We start from the raw sequence: 21,774 nt of genomic DNA, 5'->3' as shown, positions 1-21,774 counted from the left end.
AGCAAATGTGGTGAGGAAAATGGATGATGTCCTGCTAGCAAAGAGGTTTTAAAGGCTGGAAGATAAACAAGCAGCCATCTAGCTTATCATTTGTTGGTAAGCAACAAAGCCCACATGGAAGAAGCACACCAGTCTATGTGATCCGAGGTGTCGATGGGATGAGGTATCAGGAAACAAAGAGCAAAAAAATCACAGCACTATGAATGAGGAGGAGTGCATAGTGGAGACCCAACGCCCATCTGTAGGCAACTGGACACCCCCTTACTGAAGGATTGCGGGGAGTAGACAAACCAGTCAGGGTGCAGTATAGTTGACACATACAACTTTCCTCTAGTTCTTTAATGCTTCCTCCCCCATAAGATCATGATCCCAACTCTACCTTATAAATCCAGCTAGACCAGAAGATGTACACTAGTACAGATAAGAACTGGAACAGATAAGAACACAGGGAATTCAGGACAGATAAACCCCTCAGGACCAATAAACAGAGTAGTGATACCAGGAGGGGAAGGGAAAGGTAGGGGTAGTAGGGGGGAACCGATCACAAGGATCTACATATAACCCCCTCCCTAGGGATGGACCACATAAAAGTGGGTGAAGGGAGACACTGGACAGTGTAAGACATGAAAAAATAATAATAATTTATAAATTATCAAGGGAGGGTTGGGGAGGGAGGGGGAAAATGAGGAGCTGATACCAAGGGCTCAAGCAGAAAGAAAATGTTTTGAGAATGATGATGGCAATAAGCATACAAATGTGCTTGACACAGTGGATGGACGGATGGATTGTAAGAAGAGATGTAAGAGCCCCCAATAAAAAAAAAATTTTAAAGAGTTGTACGAGCCTCCAATACAATGATTTCTTAAAGAAAAAAATATATATATTGTTGGCAAACAATTGTTTTATTTTTTGTTTTGTTTTTTAAAAATCATTTTATAAGATAAGAAATAATTATTTATAAACTATCAAGAGACCAGGGGTGGGATTGGGTAGGGAGGGGGACAGGGGGAAAAAAGGGAACCCGAGCTGATTCCAGGAACCCAAGTGGAAGGTGAATTATGAGAATGACGAGTGCAACGAATGTATAAGGGTGCTTTGCTCAACTGATGTATGTACAGACTATGATAAGAGCCTTATGAGCCGCAATAAAAAGATTTTAAAAACTCATTTTATTAGGGGCTCATACAACTCTTTTTACAATCTGTACATACATCTTTTGTGTCCAGCACATTTGTACATATGTTGCCATCATCATTCTCAAAACACCCACTCTCCACCGGAGCCCCTGGCATCAGCTTCTCATTTTCTCCTCCCTCCCCACCCCCCAAACCCTTGATAATTTATAAATAATTGTCATTTTATCATATCTTACACCATCTGACGTCTTCCTCACCCAGTTCTTCGCTGTCTTTCCTCCAGGGAGGAGGTTACATGTAGACCTTGTCATCTGTTTCCCGATTCTCCCTCACCCTCCCTCCACCTTCCCGATATCACCACTCTCACCACTGTTCCTGAGGGGCTCATCTGTCCTGGATTCCCTGTGTTTCCAGTTCCTATCCATGCCAGTGTGCATCTCCCGGTCCAGCCGGTTGTGTAAGGTAGAACTGGGATCATGATAGTGGGGGGTGTGGGGAGGGTGGAGGAAAGTATTCAAGAACCAGAGGAAAATTGTATGTTTCATCGTTGCTACACTACACTCTGACTGGTTCGTCACCTCCCCACAACCCTTTTGCAAGGGGATGTCCAATTTCCCCTGGGTCCCCACTCTGCACTCCCCTTCATTCACAATGCTATGATTTTTTTTTTCTTTGATGCCTGATACCTGATCCCTTCGATGCCTTGTCATCTCACAGGCTGGTGTGAATTTTCCATGTGGGCTTTGTTGTTTTTCAGTTAGATGGCCCCTTGTTTATCTTCCAGCCTATGGGACCTAGCTATGAATGAATTTAGACCAGAGCAGTAATTACCGACCCATTCAGAAGGAGCTTCAATGAGTTCAGGAGCCACAGCAAGGAATTCCCCCACATCTGAGTTGAGTGTCCAATGCATTTCCTAAGCACCATCATTTCGCCTCCTCACATGACCAATAAAGTTTCCAACCACAGGGCAAGCAGGGCAAGGTGGTTGCTGAGCGCTTCTTACTGATTGCCTCCATGAAACTACACCAAGGGGTTCCGAGAGTTGAGGCTCAGTGAAAGGACACGTGATTGGGGGCGGAACGGATGTTTCAGTTTCCACGAATCCAGTATTCTACAAAATCGCACAGAATTTGCTATTGGCATGCCTTTCAGCAAGGGACAAGACAGACGCAGAGCAGATGCAGTTCCTTGACAACACACCTTCTCATAGATCCAAAGCTGAAAGCACATTTTTGTTCATGACGCGAAAGAATTAGGTAGACGAAGTCAGTTCCTTTTACCCCATCAGGGCTAAGCAAGAGTTGAGGAAGGCGGACGGGCTTGATTAAAGGCCTTGTCCTGACCACCGGCACCACCAAGGCAAAGCAGGGCTGCCTGCTGGAACCAGGTCCGTCCGTGGAACACTGATTTCTCTCTTCAACTCGGAGGCACCGCTTTGTAAATGACACAATCATTTTGGGGTACCAGAGGTGCTTTAAATGTGGTAACATTATATCATTTCAGCTATAATGATCATAATTACTTATTTCTTTTAATCACAACCCACTTAACCACTTTAGTACAGAGGACTGGTTCAAGGAGTTTAATTTTCATTCAACATCTAATCTTTGTGTTTACCAAAACCCTTCCCGGGCTTTGTTTACCGTCTGCTTGCTGGCCTGGACGTTTGATCTTGCAAGACTCGATCAGACAAGGTCAGATAAAATACTGATTGCTAGAATGAAGTGGGCTTGAGGAAGTTGTACTGTAATACTTGTTTTCAAAATTCTCTTTTCTCCCAGCTTTTTAAATATTTTGCAAAATAAGTCCAAATAAACAAATAAAATTAAGACAACTGGCAATCAGTGGGTTCTTGAGCAATTATTGAGAAGAAGAAAGTGATGAGGGTAATTTTACATTGTGGCCAGAATAGAGGCTTTGCTTAGTGGCACTCATTCTAACCATTATTTTATGACATGAATAATTTTATGACATTCACCAGTATCCTTGTGAACTTTCAATGATCCCTTAATCCTTGAGACATATTAAATTCCTGGGGCTGACCCGACCACATACGATAATTCATTTGGCATGAGGTATCAGATGAAAAACATTATAGATATAAAATGATTTTCCTTTAACGTAACGATTTTTAATTTGGATATATTTAAAACGTGCAAGCCCTTTCTTCATCAAAATGCTTTCTGATCCTGGCCTCTTGAAAATATAGATCACATTACATTTATTATTACTATTTATTTTTATAAAAATGATGGGGCAAGTATACACCAAAGTAGAGCTCATATAAAAGAAGAATTAGACAAAAAGGAACCATTAAAATGTATGACTAAAACTTGACGGAGGAGGTCTCTCAGCTTAGAAGAGAAAACCCACGAGAAAGACTTCTGGGCAGGGATTTTGAAACACACGAACATGGTTTGCTTTCTGTGGACCATCCTGTGTCCAACGCTAAAACTCTCATTCATTCGACAGCTGGTTTGTTTCTGATGTTGTTTCTGTTTTGCTTTTTGCTTTTAGATAGAACGTTAATGTTTTCCTTGCTATTGAGAGCTTCTGTGCTCGACACTGAAAAATCTAGACCAGAAGCAATTGTAGCACGATATGAACAGCAATAACAAAGTGCTGCCTAAACTGCCCCATCCACCCACTCCATTTGTTTCTATATCAAAAACCCCCGGGAAGCAGGTCCATGGTTCTGGGTCTTCAAACAAGAGTATACACATTCTGTCTCCCCATCTACCCTGAGTGAACGCAAATGCTAACTCAAATATGTCGGTGTCAACCAGGATTGTCTTTGAAATTAAAGAATAAAGGCAAACAGAATGTGCTCTGCTATGATCACTAAGGAAAATAAAGTTAACATGCTGAGCCAAGCCAACTTTGGACTTTTTCAAGAATAAGTGTAAATAGTTTAGCTATAATAACAACAAATTCAAAAATGCACATTAAAATGTTTACTTCAAAATTTAGACCTTTCCATTTGTATATAGTTTTTACATCTGTTTTCAATGATATCAAATTATTGATTGTTCATTTTTCTCATATTTATTTAAGCATTAACTGTAGAATTTGCAATCTGATCTCACTTTTTTCTTCCTTCCAGTAGATTTTTATTTTTGCCAGGTTTTAGTCATATTTACTTTGATCTTTCAGAATATATAATTATTTCAGTTTATTTATTTCTATGAGAAAAGGAAAAAAATTGACCTAGGAGTTCTTTCTATATGTGGCAATTTGTAACAGATTCCCATAGCTTATGTTTAGGAAATCGTGGTTTTGATTAAGAAGTAACCATTTAGTTCCCACTGTTTTATTAAAACAGACATTAGCAGATAATACAAAACATATTTAACAATGGAGCCTGCATTTAGTTTGGGACATCAGTAAGTGAGCCTGAGATTTTCTTCTACAGAGAGTAGCAGTCACGAGACTACATGCACACTGTGATGTTGGGGTGGACATAGGGCATGGGAAGGCAAACAGGGACATGGTACTCTGACCCTGGCTTCTCAAGAAGAGAGCCAAGACAGAGTCCTGGTTCTGCTACCACTGATGTGCAGATGTGCAATTCACTTCGATTGCTATTGTTAGCTGCCATAGAGCCAATCCCAACTCACTGCAGCCCCACATACAGAGAGTGTAACTGCTCCACAGAGTTTTCAAGGCAATAACATCTCAGAAGCTTGCCAGACTTTTATTTAGGGCGCTCGCTCAAAACCCAAGCTCACCGCCATCAAGTCAACCCTGACTCAATGGGCCAAACCCCCAGCCTTTCAGCCAGTGGTTGAGCTGTTTGATCTTTTGTGCCATCCAGGGACCCTCCAGAAATTCCTTACTACTTTTTCCCCCTTTTACTTTAAAAATGGATGGACACAAAAAGAAATTTTGTGAACCAAATCATGACCTGCCCAAGAGAAATGTGTCCTATTAGAAGGAATTCCACAGCAACATCTAAGCACAGCAACAACAACAACAAAAGTCTCTCAAATGAAGGGTGCCTGGGTAGGCCCAACACTGTCCTTTTTCCTGAGGGTCGAAAGTTAATAAAACACACCCCTCTGCTGTTCGTTTTCTACGCACAATCACACCTGTCATGGACTCTGTTTTTCCTCCCACTCCCTTGCTTGATGAATCAACACCACTTGAACTGTTTGACGGCAGCTTGTGTTTACTTCACACATACCTTAACCTCCCTGTTTCTCCTCCTACAGACACACACACACACCCCCACACACGCACATACGTGCACACACACACACTTCAAAGCAGCAACAATGGGCTCTCTCTCTTTGAATAGCTTATGTACCCACTGTCTGGCAGCCCTTTCAGGTGCGGATCCTTGACCTCCCGAGTGAAGTCAAGGTCTCAGTCTACTTTTATAGCACTTAAGTGATTTAACTGTGCATTTACTACCTTGGAGGGGGCAAAGAAAAGAAGAAGAAGAAGGCTAGCTTGAAGAACTGCATCTCTGAGAGAGAAAGCAGAAAGCATGGGTGCAAATGCATGCACAGACACAGCACATGCATGTACGCACACACACCCTGGCTGGCACACAGGTCCTGTAGAGGCAGTTCTGAGAAGGGCACTACAGAGAAGGGCTCACAGGTTTCCTGAATCTGGATTATTTCTGAAGACGCTCTGCTTTCCGAGCTCTCCAGCCTATGAAAGTGCTCCCTCTCTTCCTTTCTCTTACATCAGGAAGCAAGTGGGGTCCAACAGATGACCTGGAAACTGTGAGATGTTTCTGATTGTTAGCCACAGAGGTTATGTAATCCTATTTTAAAAACAAAACAAAGCAAAGACGTGGAACACTTCTGAACCGTACAGTCGTGCTTTGTCATGAAAAGGAGCTATTTATCTAGTCCTTTACATGCGAGAACACTTGTAATACTGAAGTGAAGTGTCCAAACCAGCTCCTAGGGGCCTAAGAATTCAGACTGCATTGGAAAGGAATGGATCTGAATTCAATTTTCAGTGCTAAAATTTTTTAAAAGATTTGCCTTGGCTGTGTAACAACTAAGGAAGTTAAATAATAGATGCAACCCAAAAGGTCAGTGGTTCAAACCTGTCGGCCACTCCATGTGAGAAAAACGTGGCACTCTGCTAGCAGAAGGATTTACAGCCTTGGCAACCAAACAGGGAGATTCATCTCTGCCTTATAGGCTTTCCATAACTCGTGTCACTAGTATCAAATGCGCCCATTCCTTTTGTAGTCAGAAATGGGCATGGAAGGCTCATTTTGTCCAAAGGTAACCTTGTAAGCAAGCTTCCACTCCCTCACCAGCCAACAAGCATTCTTCGGACACCACAAAGGAAGTCTGCACGTAGTGAAACAAATACGTGCAACCTTTCCTTCCACCGAGACCCTAAATTGTTGTTCAGCCCTCGGCTGGGGGCAGCGAGCTGTCAGCAAGACCGTGCACACCAATAACAGCACGGTGGATGACGTTATGATCACGCAGGATCCTTGCACACGGACCTATCCTGGCACCAAAGGAAAAAATGTCCTTATAACCCTGTGATGCTGCTAGCATTTATCTGAACTGAGATGAGAGCAAAAGACGTTTTCAAATATTGACATATTGCTGATATGTGCTGTAAAGAGTGTGCTGTTCATCACCTAAGAAACTATTTTTAAGATCATCCAATACCTTCTATGTTTCTACTAAAACTATTACTGACCCAAAACCACAGCGCAGCCGTCAAGTCAATGCTGACTGCCCCATAAGGTTTCCAAAATGGTTAAGTCCTTTTTGAAAAATCATTTTATTGGCATATACTTCACTTGTGCTACAATTTAATCATTCGATCATATTAAGACGATTTGTACAAGCAAATCACCACAATCAATTTCAGAACATTTTCCTCTCATCTCCACTGTTGTTCGCTTCCCGTTCCCGCCTCTACCCGTCTACGCCTCCAGGGAATTCCTGATCCAGTGACTACCTCTACAGCTCTGCCTACCCTGTATTTCCTATGCCGAAAGTCACGCAAAACAGAAACAGTAAGCAAACAAACCCCCAACTCCAACAACAACGACTGGACAAAACAGGGAGAAAAGAAAGCAGACCGTATTAAAGACTGAAACAACTTTAAAAGGAGTCAAAAGGGAGATCGGGTGCTAAGGAATTACATTCTAACCTCACTCCATCTGCCATCCCTGACTTTACCATGCTCTCACATCTTGATGGAAGCAGACTGTCACAGCTTTCCCCGGAGGGCCGCTGGGGTCCGCAAACGGGTGACCTTTGACAGCTGGCAGCTGAGCACTTTCCCCACTGTGCCACGGGGGCTCCAGGATTACCCCTACTAATGATCACTACTATGCTCACAGAGCAGCCCCAGTGGCGCGGTGTTGAAAGTGACCGAATGCTCACCAAAAGGTCAATGGTTCTAACCCACCAGCTGTTTTGTGGGGGAAAGTCGTCACTGTTGTCTTTCTTAAAGATTGGCAGCCTTCGAAATCCTACAGGGCAGTTTCTACTTGGTTCTCTAGGGTCACCAGGAGTCGGAACTGATGCCACAGCCAACACCACCACCCAAATCCACTGTCTCAGAGTTCTTATGTAGGAGGAGGCTGCACTTTGCGTACTAGTCTTAGTTAGGTCTCAAAACTACACACAGCTACACCGTGACCAGTGTGCTGTCAACTTTCTGGTTACTGAGGTTTAGTTAAGTGAAATAATGTGCCCCAGCTCACACAGCCAGCAAGCGGAAGGCAAAGATTTGCATCCAATAACCTTTGCTTCAACCCGTGATCTGGAATGGTCTTCCAATACAACAAACCCCAAAACCAAACTCACTGCCTTTGAGTTGATTCTGACTCATAGCAACCTACAGGCCAGGAATGAACTGACCCCGCAGTTTCCCAGACTAAGTCTCTTTATGGGAGTAGAAAGTCTCATCGTTCTCCCGAGGAATGGCTGGTAGTTTCGAACTGCCAACCTTGTGGTTAGCAGTCTAATTCACAGCCCACCATACCTCCATGTCTGACCAATCCCCACCCGCTGATCGGTATTTAAACTCCAAGTGGGGGGTTGACCAAAAGTGATATGTTCATTAAAATGACTAAGTTCTTAAAATAGACATGCCTTTCTGGAATAAGCCATTTCAAAACATTTCTCAAGATTTGGGTCTTCCCATGCATCTCTTGTGAAAACTGCAAACTTCCTCTATTACACTGAGATACAATGTTTGTGCCAAAGAAACCAATTTGTATCACACGGTGGAAGTATTAAGAATATCACCTTTGTACAAAACTATATAAATTGAATCTAAAACTGGCATAAATCCTAAAGTATTAGTAATTCATCTAAGAAACTGAAAACAGACTTTTAAAACAAAAGGATCTGTTTACCTTTAATCTTCTTGTACTTCTTATACCATCTCCCAAACTCCTGGCACTTGGTCGCCGACACGTTGGCATAGTATGTGCTATTTACAATGGATGAAATCATGCTCTGGAAGGGAAAATAAAAGCGTTATTTTCCCCAAAAATGTGAGTACTCCAAGAATGGGCTCGCGATAGTCCCCATTCATCTCTTTTGTCTTCTAGACTCTGCTGCAAACAGGACTGCCTAGCATCCAACATGAATACCTGCACTTGAATACTGAATGATCACAGTGCTTTCTCCACTCTGGGGACACTGTCAGGGATGGAGGGGGGGGGGGACGTACAGGTGAGGTGCACAGAAGAAGAGTTGCGATTCAGTAACCAGAGCAAAAGGTGAGATCAGATGCTCCAGTAAATAATGCCTTTCAGATGTTTCTGTTCTGATTCCAAAGGCAACCAGCTTACCCAGCCAAGAATCTGAGAACATCCGTGCTACTCACTGTGGAACAACAGTTAGGGAAATAAGTTAAATTAATATAATTTATAGAAACGTGTGATTAGCACTTGTGTGAAAATGCACCAAATGAAAAAATTAACAGTGCTATTTTAGAGCAGAGCAAACTAAACATAACATTTGTACTGCATTTCAACCAAAAATGAACCAAAGCTCAAATTTTCTGAGTACTTAAATAAATGACTCCTCCAGACTCTTCACCTCCTTCTGCCTTCTCAGCTCCCCCTTTGAGCTGGCCGGTTTGCAATGGGGGGTGACGGGCAAAAGGAAGGGGATGGCGAGCACAAGCTGGCTGATCACAAAAACATTAGCATAAGAGTCGCACACCTTGAACTCAATGACCTGCAAAGATCTGTTTGCAGTCAATGTTTGTTCATTTACATGTAATTGACTGTGATCATTCATGTATGTTTCAGATATGTATTTTATTTCTAAAAATTCTGCCTAGAAACAGAGATAAACAACTCAAGAGATCCAAATAACCTGTGGAAGTTTTTATAGCATGCCTTGAAATCACATCTTCCTTTAAATGTATGTGTATATATAATAACTAGATACAAAATATAATATATAATAAAAATATAAGTACGCATATCCCCCCCGGAGAAATCTTAGAACACAAAGTGATATTTCTACCAAATGGTAGAGCAGTAACAATAAATCAAGGCCACGCCAAGCTATTTACCAGGAGGTTCAAATACCAGCAGACAGCCCTTCATAGATTCCCAATGAAAAGGCTTTCCTTTCCATGAGCCTAGCTTTGTTTAATCGTTTTTCAGTTCTGGCAAGGCGGGTTGGGGGGGCGGGGGACGGTTCCGAATTCGATCCACAGAAAGCCCTTGCCCCTTTTTACATAGCGCATGGCCATCCTGTCCCAGGGCAACTAAAGGGCAACTCTATTCTCTAAAGGGAAAGAGTAAGAACCCTTTTAAGAGCAGGGCCACCATCACCTGCACGTATCCCTGAGGGTATGAGTCTCCGGGTACTCAGTGGATCGCTAACCTCCCTGAGGCACGGCTCTGCACAGACTGTCACCTGATTAGCGGGGCTCCCTCCTTCCCTGGACCAAGCTTTTCTCTCTCTCCTAGTCTGTGAGACCCTTGAGGACAGTGAGTAAGGTCTGATTCTTTTTTTTTTTCCTTCTCCCTAGTGTTGAACACAGTTCTAATGGGGAATATCTGAGTCACTGAACTGTAACAGATGAAAAGGGACAGAGATGAATTTTAAAATGCCAAACTGAAATATCATACTAATGAAAATTTGAACAAGAAAGCAGCCTAATAATAGAGTGCACCAGTCACACTAGTGTATGTGAAGAATCGCAATGTATTTGCTGTCTCTCTGCTGTTCACATAAATGTTATCCTCTAGAAAGGCAGAGGAGACTTAGCTCTGGTGGGAGTTAACTAGCAGAGCAGAACTGAGAGTGGCTCAAGGGCACTCTAGAGCTGCCCACGTGGCTTTTCTTGGCCACATCACTCAGGACCAAGACAACCTACACTTCCTTCTCTCAAGCCTCTCAACTTCACCTCTCCCTCAGCAGCATCTTCCCTGGCACTGCCAGATGCCAGTGTCAATTAGTCAATGGGACAAGGAAATGAATAAAGACCATCTGAGCATCTCTCAGCTTGATCACCAGCCCCTGTGCTTGAGTCAGCTTCGTATGTCTTATTTAATGAGGAGGACTTCACTATCCGGAGACAAAATCACATTTATTCTCTTCCGCAGATTATTTTAACGAGTCCCTATCACTGCAGAGCAAGGAAAGAAACGGGCTTAAGTTATAAACCGAGAAATTAGTTAACAAATAAAGGCAATTTCCTAGAAATGAGAATCTTCAGACATTGAAGATGTTGATTTAAGTTTGCGGCACCTTGTTATTTATCTTTTAATTCCCTGCAGGACTTGGCGCTTAGTTGACACTTGAAATACTTCTACAGATAAGAACTACCATCAGAGAGCTTTAAAAACAAGAGAGGTACACCTTGGGTTTACTTTAGATAAGAAGTCATGTTATGTCTTATTATTCCTAGGTTCAAAGTAAAATGAGCGTTCTCGGCTCCTAAAGCAGACTGTCCTGTCCCCGTGGCCTGATTCTGAACCATTTGGCCTCGCCCTGGACACACACGAAAGAGGCCATCTTCTCGCAAGTGCTCAGTTTTTAAGAAACACAATTTAATAAATTAGATGCCCTGTTTGAAGTGGCTGACCGTGTTTGCTGACTTTCACTCTAGAAAGCAACCAAGGTCCTCGGGCACAGAGAACTAACTGCTAATTCATCCTCAAGCCACATTTTTAAAACCCTTTGAATGTGGCTGAAATCGGTGTGCACTTTAAAGTCAACAGGAACCCGATGAGATACATTTGATGCGAAATGTCATGAGTAATGATTCAAACTCCAACTACCTACACTACACGACATCAAACAAAGATCTGAGTTCGTTCCTTGCTGTAAAACACACGCATATGGGGTTTTGCTACTGTTGTTTTATGTTTACCAATCATTATAATCAACAGACAAACTTTTAGAATCCTTTTCTGTTTTTAATTTTTAGTTTTTAAGAATCTTTTGAAAAACAAACATGATCCGAGTCTACATTTTCAAGACATAATGCAACCAATACTTGAGTACCTATATACAAATATGAATACAAATAATCGGAAGTTTTGTGCTGTTGTTTTAACATATAAACAGAGGAGCTATATTTTACTGAAGCAGATAGTAAAATGAATTTGCATCTACCGAGGGCACAGCAGTACATGGGAGTGAGGTGCTAAGACAGGAAGGGAGGGGCACACAGGTAACAAGCAACCACTCAGCCCCCCTTAAAAAAGGTAGACACAGCCATAAAAACCACTCAGTCGGTAACTGCAGGTTAAGCAATTTGATGACAAATTGTACTACAAATAATAATATAAAGATAAATTAAAGTGCTGAACATGCCCCCTCAATGATAGAAACTTTTTGGAAGTATTTTTACTTCTTTTTCATCAATCATAAAGTTTTAAGTATGAAGGTTTGTTTGTTTTTAATTTCAGGAAGGGAGGGAGACAAAATAAAGGATTCTGTATTTATAGTCCATGATAATTTGCCACCTAGACATGGAAGTGATATTTGAAAAGGCAAAGTTAAAAAGAAAGAATAAAATCATCAACAAAGATAAAATGACATTTATGATAATACTTGGAAAGCCAGAGATCCAAACATTCTCAATACCCCTGCAAAAAGAAAGATACAATTATTGGATACCCTTCCCCACATCCCCTTTGGCCTAATGGGATTTGCGTTTGAGCATCAGCCTTATACTAAAAGCATCTAAGCTGCAGATACCCTATACCCTCACACTACGAAAACAGTGCTTCTTCACACCTAGGTGAGTGGTCACGTGGCCTGTCAGTGGCCGTCAAATGTCGGGGGGGGGGGTGGGACTGGCATCTGCTGCTGCCCTTCTCATGTCAACAGAGCGGGGAGAGCACGGTGCAGTCCATGGGCAGCGTGTACCTTCTCGGCTCCTCTCTCTCTCTCAGTCCTTTCATTCGACTCTGGGATATGCGCTCAGGAGGGTGCTGTGAGTCAGAGATGACTTGACAGTGGGGGGCTGTGTTGGATGGATTTGGTTTCTGTGGCATGCTGCTCATCTGGAGAAATTACTTATGATGAAAATGCTCTTGATGTCACTAGGCAGTCTTCTTACACCTTTCCCTTCCCATTTCTGAGCGATTGAATTGTAACGTTTACTATTCTAACGGGAAGAGAAAATCCTGCATCTGGTCTTTGAAGTAGGAAGAGTCTGCACACAAAAGCCCTTCCCTGCATTGGGGTGCTAAGTGCAAGGTCAGCAGTTAAAAGTCAACAGCTGCTCAGTGGGAAAAAGATGAGGCTCTCCACACCCATAAAGAGTTACAGTCGGGGGAACCCACAGCGGTAGCTCCACTCCATCCTATAGCGCTGCTATGAGTAGGAACGGCCGCATGGCAAGGAGTTTGGTTGGGATTGTCTTTTCTCCTGCACAGCTGATGAAGGCCTCTTTGTCTGAGCTGTAGCACCCCCATCTGTGAAAGGATGTCAGTGAGGATTCAGGCAAAAGTCCCAAAACAAGATGTGGGGTCAGCCAATGGCAGTTCTCCTTCGACCAGACAATGCTTTCATCCGATCATCACAACCACTGGTTAGGTATTGCCTTCCAGCTGTCACAGGTGAATCTCTTGCAACATGAGTTCCTGAGTCAGTTGTCAGTAGATCAACACATGATAAATTGGGGGGGGGGGGTTGTGTGTGGGGGTGGGGGTAGTTCTACTGACCCTACTAGCTGCTTGATTTCACAGCCCGATTACTCTGGAATAGTACAGATAGGTCTTTTAATGATCCCCAAATGGGCAGGCAGTCTGTTGTCAACTCATGCCAGATACCTAGTAATATCTTTGCAGTTGACTAACTTTTGAAACCCGTCATTTTATCCCTCAAGTGCTTAGCAATAAAGCCCCTCCTAGCACCCTGGGCAGACTGCTCTCTACACATTCTGAAAGCCCATCTAGGGTAGCAGAGAGCACAGGCATGGGACCGGCTCACACTGCGACGGGCCAGCACTTCCACATTAGTTGTACCTTCACTGCAGCTTTCACGTAACCAAACCGTCTCTGTAATCATCCCTTTTGATCCCCACAACAACCTACTATACAGACAAGACAGGTGCTATGAGCTCCATGTATTTTCATGGATCGGAACACTAAGGACTGGGGGGCACATAGCCCGCAGCCAGGAAGGAAACTTGGTTCTTTTTCAGCAACTCTTCAAATAAGAACGCATAAGCCACAGAAAGACATGCCCACCGTGCTTTCATCCCACAACAGTTAAAGAGATCATGTGTGAGGGGAGACAGAGTTGGGCCTAAAAGGTGACCAGACGTCCTGATTTGGGCGGGACAGTCCAATTTTTTAACAATTTTCTCCCGCGTCTCTCAGCAGTTTTAAAAGTCCCGAGTTTGGGAAAGAATGCACGACAAGCTAGGGTAGACGGTTTCCGGCTGCCGTGTGGCCATCTCGCCAGGATGTGAGTGTTATCGCTGGTGTCCTGCTGTACCAATGTTCAAATCTGGTCACCTGAGTAAGGTGTAGGAAATGAAGATGCTAGGGACAGTCGATAGGGCCCAGGTAGAAGCTTGAAGAGACGGAGGGGGGGTAAAGTGAGAGGTTGTCAGGTAGTATGTCATCACATACTTTAAAGGTGGAGTGAAAAACAAACACACAGGCACATAAACAAAACCTATACTTTTCAGACATCTGTCCAGACAGAGACTAACTAAAACATCACTTCCCCTTGCTCTAAATATATGTGCCTCAGGCTACACTTCATGCGCATTTATGGACTTCTCGCTCCAGTCTTTCCTGCTGTCCTCAAAGTTACTCTTTGGAATGGTCAAGAAAAAAAATGTATTCTCTATGAATAGGTCCTTTAATGTGATTATCAAACTTGAGTAAGGAATACCTTATATAGTTTGTCTTGAGAGTAATGCGGACGAGTTCTTTTAAAAGCAGCAACGTTTCGTTTTCTCCCTTAAGGTAAGGAGTACTGGCTAACTCACTTGTTCCTAGATTCAAAGTTAGGTTTTTCTCTGCACCAGTGTTTTCTTAGTCAGTGCAAAGTTCCTGGCCCTTAAATGAGACTCCAATCATTTTATGTAGAATATGGAGTTACATTACTGACTCATCTTGATTTTAAGACAAAAAAATGCATTCTTCTTCACACTGAATCGACTGAACTCTGGGAAAAAAAGTTCCATATATCTGCTCTAAGACAATCATGAAAACAGGTGACCCTGCCTCCACGCTGAAATGCAGGACTAAATGGTTTAAAATCCAGAAAGGAAGGGGTGTCAGGGTTGTATGCTCTCACCCCACTTATTCAATCTCTCTGCTGAACAATCAGCAGGGCAGCTGGATTCGATGAAAAACAATGTGGCATCTGGACTGGAGGAAGGATTAGCAACAACCTGCGGTATGCAGGTGACACAACCTTGCTTGCTTTAAGTCAGGTGTCCTCAAACTATGGCCCACGGGCCACATGCAGCCCGCTGAGGACATTTATCTGGCCCTCTGGGTGTTTTGCCCCGTTTCTTCTTTTAATTCAAAATAAGGTATGTGTTCATAGTTTTTTTTTAACTGTAGTCTGGCCCTCCAAGAGGTCTGAGGCACAGTGAACTAGCCCCTGTTTAAAAAAGTTTGAGGACCCCTGCTTTAAGTGATGAGAATGTGAAGCACGTACTGATGAAGGTCAAGGACTGCAGGCTTCACTATGGGTTACAACTCAATGTAACTAAAACAAAAATCCTCACAGCTGGAACAATAGGTAATATGAGGATTAAAAAAGAGAAAATACTGATGTTGTCAAGGAGTTAAGTCTTATTTAGAGGCACAATCAACGCTGGAAGCAGCAGTCAAACGATCAAAAGACACATAGCACTGGATAATGTGCTGTGTAATACCTCTGTCTAGTGTTGAAAATCAAGGACTTTACTTTGAGGACGAAAGTGTGCTTGACCGAAGCCAAGATATTTTCAATCATGTTATATGTGGGTGGAAAGTGGACATTAAATATGGCAGCCTGAAGGAGAATCAATGCATTTGTGCTGTGCCGGAGAAGAATATTGGAAGTATCATGGACTGCCAAAAGAATAAAGAAAATCGGTCTTGGAAGGAGTACAGCCAGGACATTGCTTAGAAGGAACATACTGTGGACATGTGATTAGGCGAGACCAGTACCTGGAAAAGGACATTGTGCTTGGTAAGGGAGAGGGACAGTGAGCAAGAGGAAGACTCGACAAGATGGACTGACACAGTGGCTGCAACAATGGGCTCCAAGTAACAGCAGTGTGAGGATGGCGCAGGACTGACTAGTGTTGTTAAGTGAATGGCATGAAATGTCTTGGGGTGATGAGTAATAGGTTAAGTGCAGGGTAGAGCTGCAAGAATATGTAATGTCAGGACTCACATCACATGCCCGTGCTAGCCAAGAAGGTCTACCTCAGCGCTCCTTTTCATGAGCAGAAAGCAATGCCAGAAGCCCACATCAGATTTGCCCCAAATCCTAAGCAGAACTGAGCTTCTGTTTGACTGAAATGAGTTGGGCATCAACCACCAACTTACTGTGTCAAGCTGCGACTTGTAAACATTTTGAAGTTGCCATGAGCACTTGTAGCGGGTGTTATGGATTGAATTTTGTCCTTCCGAAATAGGTGTTAAGTATCATAAGCCCTGTCCTTTGGCTGTAACTCCATTTAGGAACAGGCTTTTCTTTATTATGTTGATGAGTGTTATCAGTGTAGGGTGTGTTTTAAACCAATCACCTTCTAGATACAGAAAGGATAAACTAGACACAGAGAAAAGCAAGCAGAAATGGGGGAGACAAATGCCAGGGGACGCAAAGATTCCCAAGGAACCCAGGACCAGAGGCTGAAAAGAAACAAGGGAGAAAGAAGGCGGAGCTGGGAGGGAAAAAGGGAAGGAGGGACAGAATGAAAGAGTATCTTCCTCTAGAACTAGCGTCCAGAATTCGTTTCGAGTCTTCCTAAATGTAAGAAATAAGTCCTGGTATAACTGTTGGGCAAGCATTGGGCAGCTAACTGCAAGACTGGTTCAAATTCTCTAGCTGCTCCATGGGAGAAAGATGAGGCTATATTCTCCGGTAGAGATTTTATAAATCAGAAGAACAATTGATAGCAATGGGTTTGGTTAAATGTCTCATTGAAGGTTTAGTCATGTCTGCAGGCATCTAACCAGACCAGGGAGGTGAAGAAAGGGGGCGGGAGGGGAAAGAAGACTGGCATCTTGAAGCCTGTCAGAGGCCCTGCCTTGGAGTCTGGATTTGCTATTGCAGTGGGGACTAAGGGCGGGGAGTCACTGGTGCTGGGCAGATTAAGAAAAGGTCCCATATTCCTAAGAGCGAATAATATGGTAGCAGATGAGTACGTCATGAGGGCAGAAAAGCTGAATGATTTCAGATGAAAACCGATGACGGTCAAAATGAGGCAGTGGCAGAGCGAACGATTCCAGATACCGAGGCAGGGAAATCACAGGATCAAGCAAGAGAGGGACAGACAAGAGGATTTTTAGGCAACTAGGTGTGGACAAGAAGAGAACAGAGAGGAGAAGGAGTTTGTTGATTTTGTTTGTTTGGGTGGTTTTTTGGAGGGACAAGATCATCTCATTTGAATCCCAGGGCACTTTCAAATTCTGTGAAAGATGGAGATGAGATCATGTCCAGCTTATCCAAGAGTTTAACAGAGCCCCGAGAAGCTGGCAGGATCACAGATTTAACATAAAAGAATTGAAGTTAGAACTTGGGGCTCGCAGGTCCTGGTGCGTGCTGGTTTGTGCTATCATAGCTACAAACAACTGTGATAATCGTGATGTGTTCATCTGCACCAAAGCTCCATAGCCGCGAAAGCCCGGAATGAAATCCGAATTTGTGAGCTTAAGTTGGGAGCTTGACCCCTTCTAAGAAAAGTCTGTTTGATTTCCATGTGATTCTAAGAAAAAAAATCATTATGATTAATTATAAAAGTGAGGAGAATGATGGAAAGTTTGCTCTAAGCATGTTCTTTATCTTGTCCCTGTCTGTTATCAGAATAATCAAAATATTTGTTTTTTAACTTCCTAAGCATTTTTCATTAGGATAAATCCAAATTCTCGCATCAAGATTTTAGCACCTACATCCAGGTGGGTATATGAAAACCCGAATCACAAGACCAGGTAAAAAACTGATGTTAAAAAATATTAATCTGTAAATGGGGATTTAGTGAAACAGGAAATAAACAGTAGAGGATTATAAAAAAGAAAAGAAAGAAACGTTGATCCCCCTCTTTCTTCTCATGTCCCACTACCCAGGTGTATACCTTCTCAGTTGTTAGAGGCAAAATACTAGTCGTGTGCTTTGTCTCCGAGCATTCAAATTTCAAAGCGCTGTCCTCTGCAAGGCACAAGTGCACACATAAGCCACGGAGTGTACCCTAACAATGGCATCACCACCGTGATCGCTGATGCGTTTTGTGGAGCTGTATGGAATACCAGCCCCCGGGCTGAGTATGGCATGCTTATTACCCCATGTAGTCGTTGTCATATGACTTAAGGGAGTCCCTGAATGGTCCAAATGGTTAATGGACTCAGCTGGCAACTGGTGCAAATCCACCTGGACACACCTTGGAAAGCCAGTGAAATGTCTATGAAGCACAGTTCTCTGCTGTAACACCCACGAGCTCACCATGAGCCAAATCGATTGTATGGCAACAGGTATATGACTTATGACTATCACGGTCCTGTTTGTACCTATAAAGAAATGAGTTAATATGAGCAAGTTGCAAAGGTTTTTAAGTCACGACAGGAACCCAGGTCTAGCTGACTAGAATACATGCTCTCAACCTTCAGTCTCCATGCTTCCCCAAAGAGTGCACGCCCTTGGGACATAGCTAATGGCGCCTCAGGTTGCTATGGTTCACACGCCTTTGAACTTGACAAACATGTAATTAACTCACTGTTTTAAATCAAGTGTAGTAACTCACACCAAAGACGGATTTCCATTCATGGCTTCAGACAATGTCAAACTGAGTTCATTTGTAGGGCAGTTCCAACCTGCCACAGGTGAAATTTTACCTCCCTAGATATACTGGGGCCTTAGCCCATGGACAAAGATGGACAGAGACAGCCTTTTCTTCTACCAAGCCTGTGATTGGCCCAGCCTTCATTTTGTAGCTTTCCATTGGTTTACCAAAAAGGTGAATGTCACTTTTTGTCCTGGTACATTTTCTTGTGGGGAATTAGCTCCCAAATCTCCACAAGTATATATGATATAAAGATCCTCTCTGTCCACCAGACATAAAAAAAAAGTCTCAGTAAATCACAGAACAGTCTTTGCCCCGGCTGACGTGCTCCACAGACAGAGGGATGCTGTGCATTCCAGAAGAACACAGGGATGGGAGGTTTGGCTGAGACTCTCAACCTTCTATTCTTAACCAGCTGAGCAACCTTGGGCAGGTCACTGGAGTGCTTCTCTGAGCCTCCTGTGGCCCATCGGGAAGTTATGATTCTGCAGGAAAAATATTTTAATACATCCCCAACCCAACACAGCTCCAAACAAGGGGCATTGCCTCCTCCCTAACATAAAGCACCACCATCACCTCCTAGAATGCCTTGCAACTCGCAAAATGAAAGAGCAAGACAGCTGTCGAGACAGGGCTCCCCACTGCTATGAGAGAGTGCACCGGAGGCTGCATATTTTAGGACCATGACTGGAGACACTGACCTGGGAGAGAGGGCATTCTTTGGCTAATGTGCTCTGGTTCATCTCTTTGAGCAGTTCCTTTAAGGCATTGCGAACAGTGGCATGGTTCCATTGCTCCGCAGGCAAGTCTTCTAACTTGGAACAGCTAAGAAACAGAGCAACAACATGCAACATAAAAATCTCAGTCAGGAAAAAAACAACAAAACACAAACATATAAATAGTTCCAGGTCTAACTGCTGACTTTTGTGAATATCCCCCAACCAGGTCTGAGAGTGAATGGATTCATTTGATGGTGTAAGGTATGGCAAAACAAAAACAACAATAATACAGAATTTACGAAGGGTTCATGTGGGTGGGAGGGGAAGGGAGGGAGGGAATAAAGAGGTACTGACATCAAGGAGTTCAAGGAAAAAGAAAATGGATTGTAAATGATGATGGCAGCAATTGTGCAACTAAACCTGATCCAATGAAACCATGGATCGTAATGATATCTGTAAGAGCTCCCAACAAAATGTAAAAAAAAAAAAAAAAAAGACATTTGACTATATGGATCAGAACAAATTATGGATAACATTGCGAACAATGGGAATTTAAAAATACTTAATTGTGTCCATGAAGAACGCAGTTAGGGCAGAAAGCAGTCATTCAAACAGAACAAGAGGATACTACATGTTTTGAAATCATAAAGGGTGTGTGTCAAGGTTGTATCCTTTCACCGTGCTTCTTCAACTTGTATGCTGAGCAATCTGAGAAGCTGGATTATATAAAGAAGAACTCAGCATCAGGAGTAGAGAGAGGCTTATTAACCACCTTCAATATGCAGATGACACAACCGTGTCTACTGAAAGTGAGGAAGACTGTGATGAAAACTAAAGACCACATCTTGTGACAGTACACAGCATGTCTACCTGGAAGGGACAGGCAGGTAAACAAGCCAGAAGAGAGAACAGCAGGATGACAGTTCCGGGGGGGCATGGCGAAAGGGAGGCAGGGAAAAGGAAGTGGGTGTTAACAAACCAGAGACAAGGGAACAACAAGTGATCCAAAATCAGTGGCAAGGAGGGTCTAAGAGGTCTGGCAGGGCTGTATCAAGGGCCATGTAACAGAGAGGAATTCCTAAAATCCAAATGAAGGCTGAACATGATAATGGGACAAGAGGAAAGTACAAAGAAATAGAGGAAAGAACTAGGAGGCAAAGGGTAGTTTTGGATATTTAAATACAGGCATATACAGATGTAAATATATTTATATATGACGAGGGGAAATATATCTAGGTACATATATTTATAGGTTTAGTATTAAGAAAACAGATGGACAGTGGGCCCCTTCTCAAGTACTCCCTCAACACAAGAATACTTTGTTCTAACAATTTGGCAGTCTGAGATGCTCACCTTTGGCAGTCTGAGATGCACGATCATTGAAGACAATATGTGCACAAGCAAATGTGGTGAAGAAAGCTGATGGTGCCCAGCTACCAAAAGATATAGCATCTGAAGTCTTAAAGGCCTGAAGATAAACAAGCAGCCATCGAGCTGAGAAACAACAAGAGCCACATGAAGAAGCACACCAGCCTGTCCTGACTTGATCGCTGAAGACAAAGTGGGTGCATAAGCAAAAGTGGTGAAGAAAGCTGATGGTGCCCAGCTAGCAAAACATATAGCATCTAGGGTCTTAAAGGCTTGAAGATAAACAGGCAGCCATCTAGTTAAGAAACAAAAAAGCCCACATGGAAGAAGCACACCAGCCTGTGAGATCACAAGGCGTCGAAGGTATCAGGTATCAGGCATCAAAGGAAAAAAAATCATAATATTGTGAATGAGGGGGAGTGCATGGTGGGGACCCAGGGCCCATCTGTGGGAAAATGGACATCCCCTAGCTGAAGGGCCATGGGGAGGAGACGAGGCAGTCAGGGTAGAGTATAGCAATGATGAAATATACATTTTCCCTCTAGTTTTTGAATGCTTCCTCCCCCCACAATCATGATCCCAATTCTACCTTACAAGTGCAGCTAGACCAGAGGATGTACACTGGCACAGATAAGAACTGGAAATATAGGGAATCCAGGACAGATGAACCCCTCAGGACCAGTGGTGAGGGTGGGTGATACCACGAGGGTGGAGGGAAGGTGAGGGAGAAAGGGGAAACAGATTACAAGGATCTACATATAATCTCCTCCCTGGGGGACGGACAGTAGAAAATTAGGTGAAGGGAAACATCGGACAGTGTAAGACATGACAAAATAATAATAATGTATAAATTATCAAGGGTTCATGAGGGAGGGGGAGGTAGGGAGGGAGGGGAAAATGAGGAGCTGATATCAAGGGTTCAAGTAGAAAGCAAATGTTTTGAGAATGATGATGGCAATATATGTACAAATGTGCGTGACACAATGGGTGGATGGCTGGATTGTGATGAGTTGTACGAGCCCCAATAAAATGATTTTTGGTAGAAATTAAAGACTACAGACTGTAGTTGTAGATTACACCTGACATAAAGAAAACAAAAATCCTCGCGT

At 43.1% G+C, this 21,774-nt stretch overlaps 1 protein-coding gene across 1 annotated transcript in view; it reads right to left on the bottom strand.

Annotated features, from left to right (window-relative positions):
- Positions 1-21,774, bottom strand: part of SATB2 (SATB homeobox 2) — a 209,839-nt gene that overhangs the window by 98,256 nt on the left and 89,809 nt on the right. The window contains exons 5-6 of the mRNA XM_075529383.1: positions 19,280-19,403; positions 8,497-8,599 (exon numbers count right to left, since the gene is read on the bottom strand). Coding sequence (XP_075385498.1) covers positions 8,497-8,599; positions 19,280-19,403 — 227 coding nt within the window. The remainder of the gene's footprint in view (positions 1-8,496; positions 8,600-19,279; positions 19,404-21,774) is intronic.

Source organism: Tenrec ecaudatus, chromosome 13 (genome assembly GCF_050624435.1).
Source record: "Tenrec ecaudatus isolate mTenEca1 chromosome 13, mTenEca1.hap1, whole genome shotgun sequence".
Lineage (NCBI taxonomy): Eukaryota > Metazoa > Chordata > Mammalia > Afrosoricida > Tenrecidae > Tenrec > Tenrec ecaudatus.
Note: the sequence above shows the minus strand (reverse complement) of the source record. Positions and strands in the feature narration are given on the sequence as shown.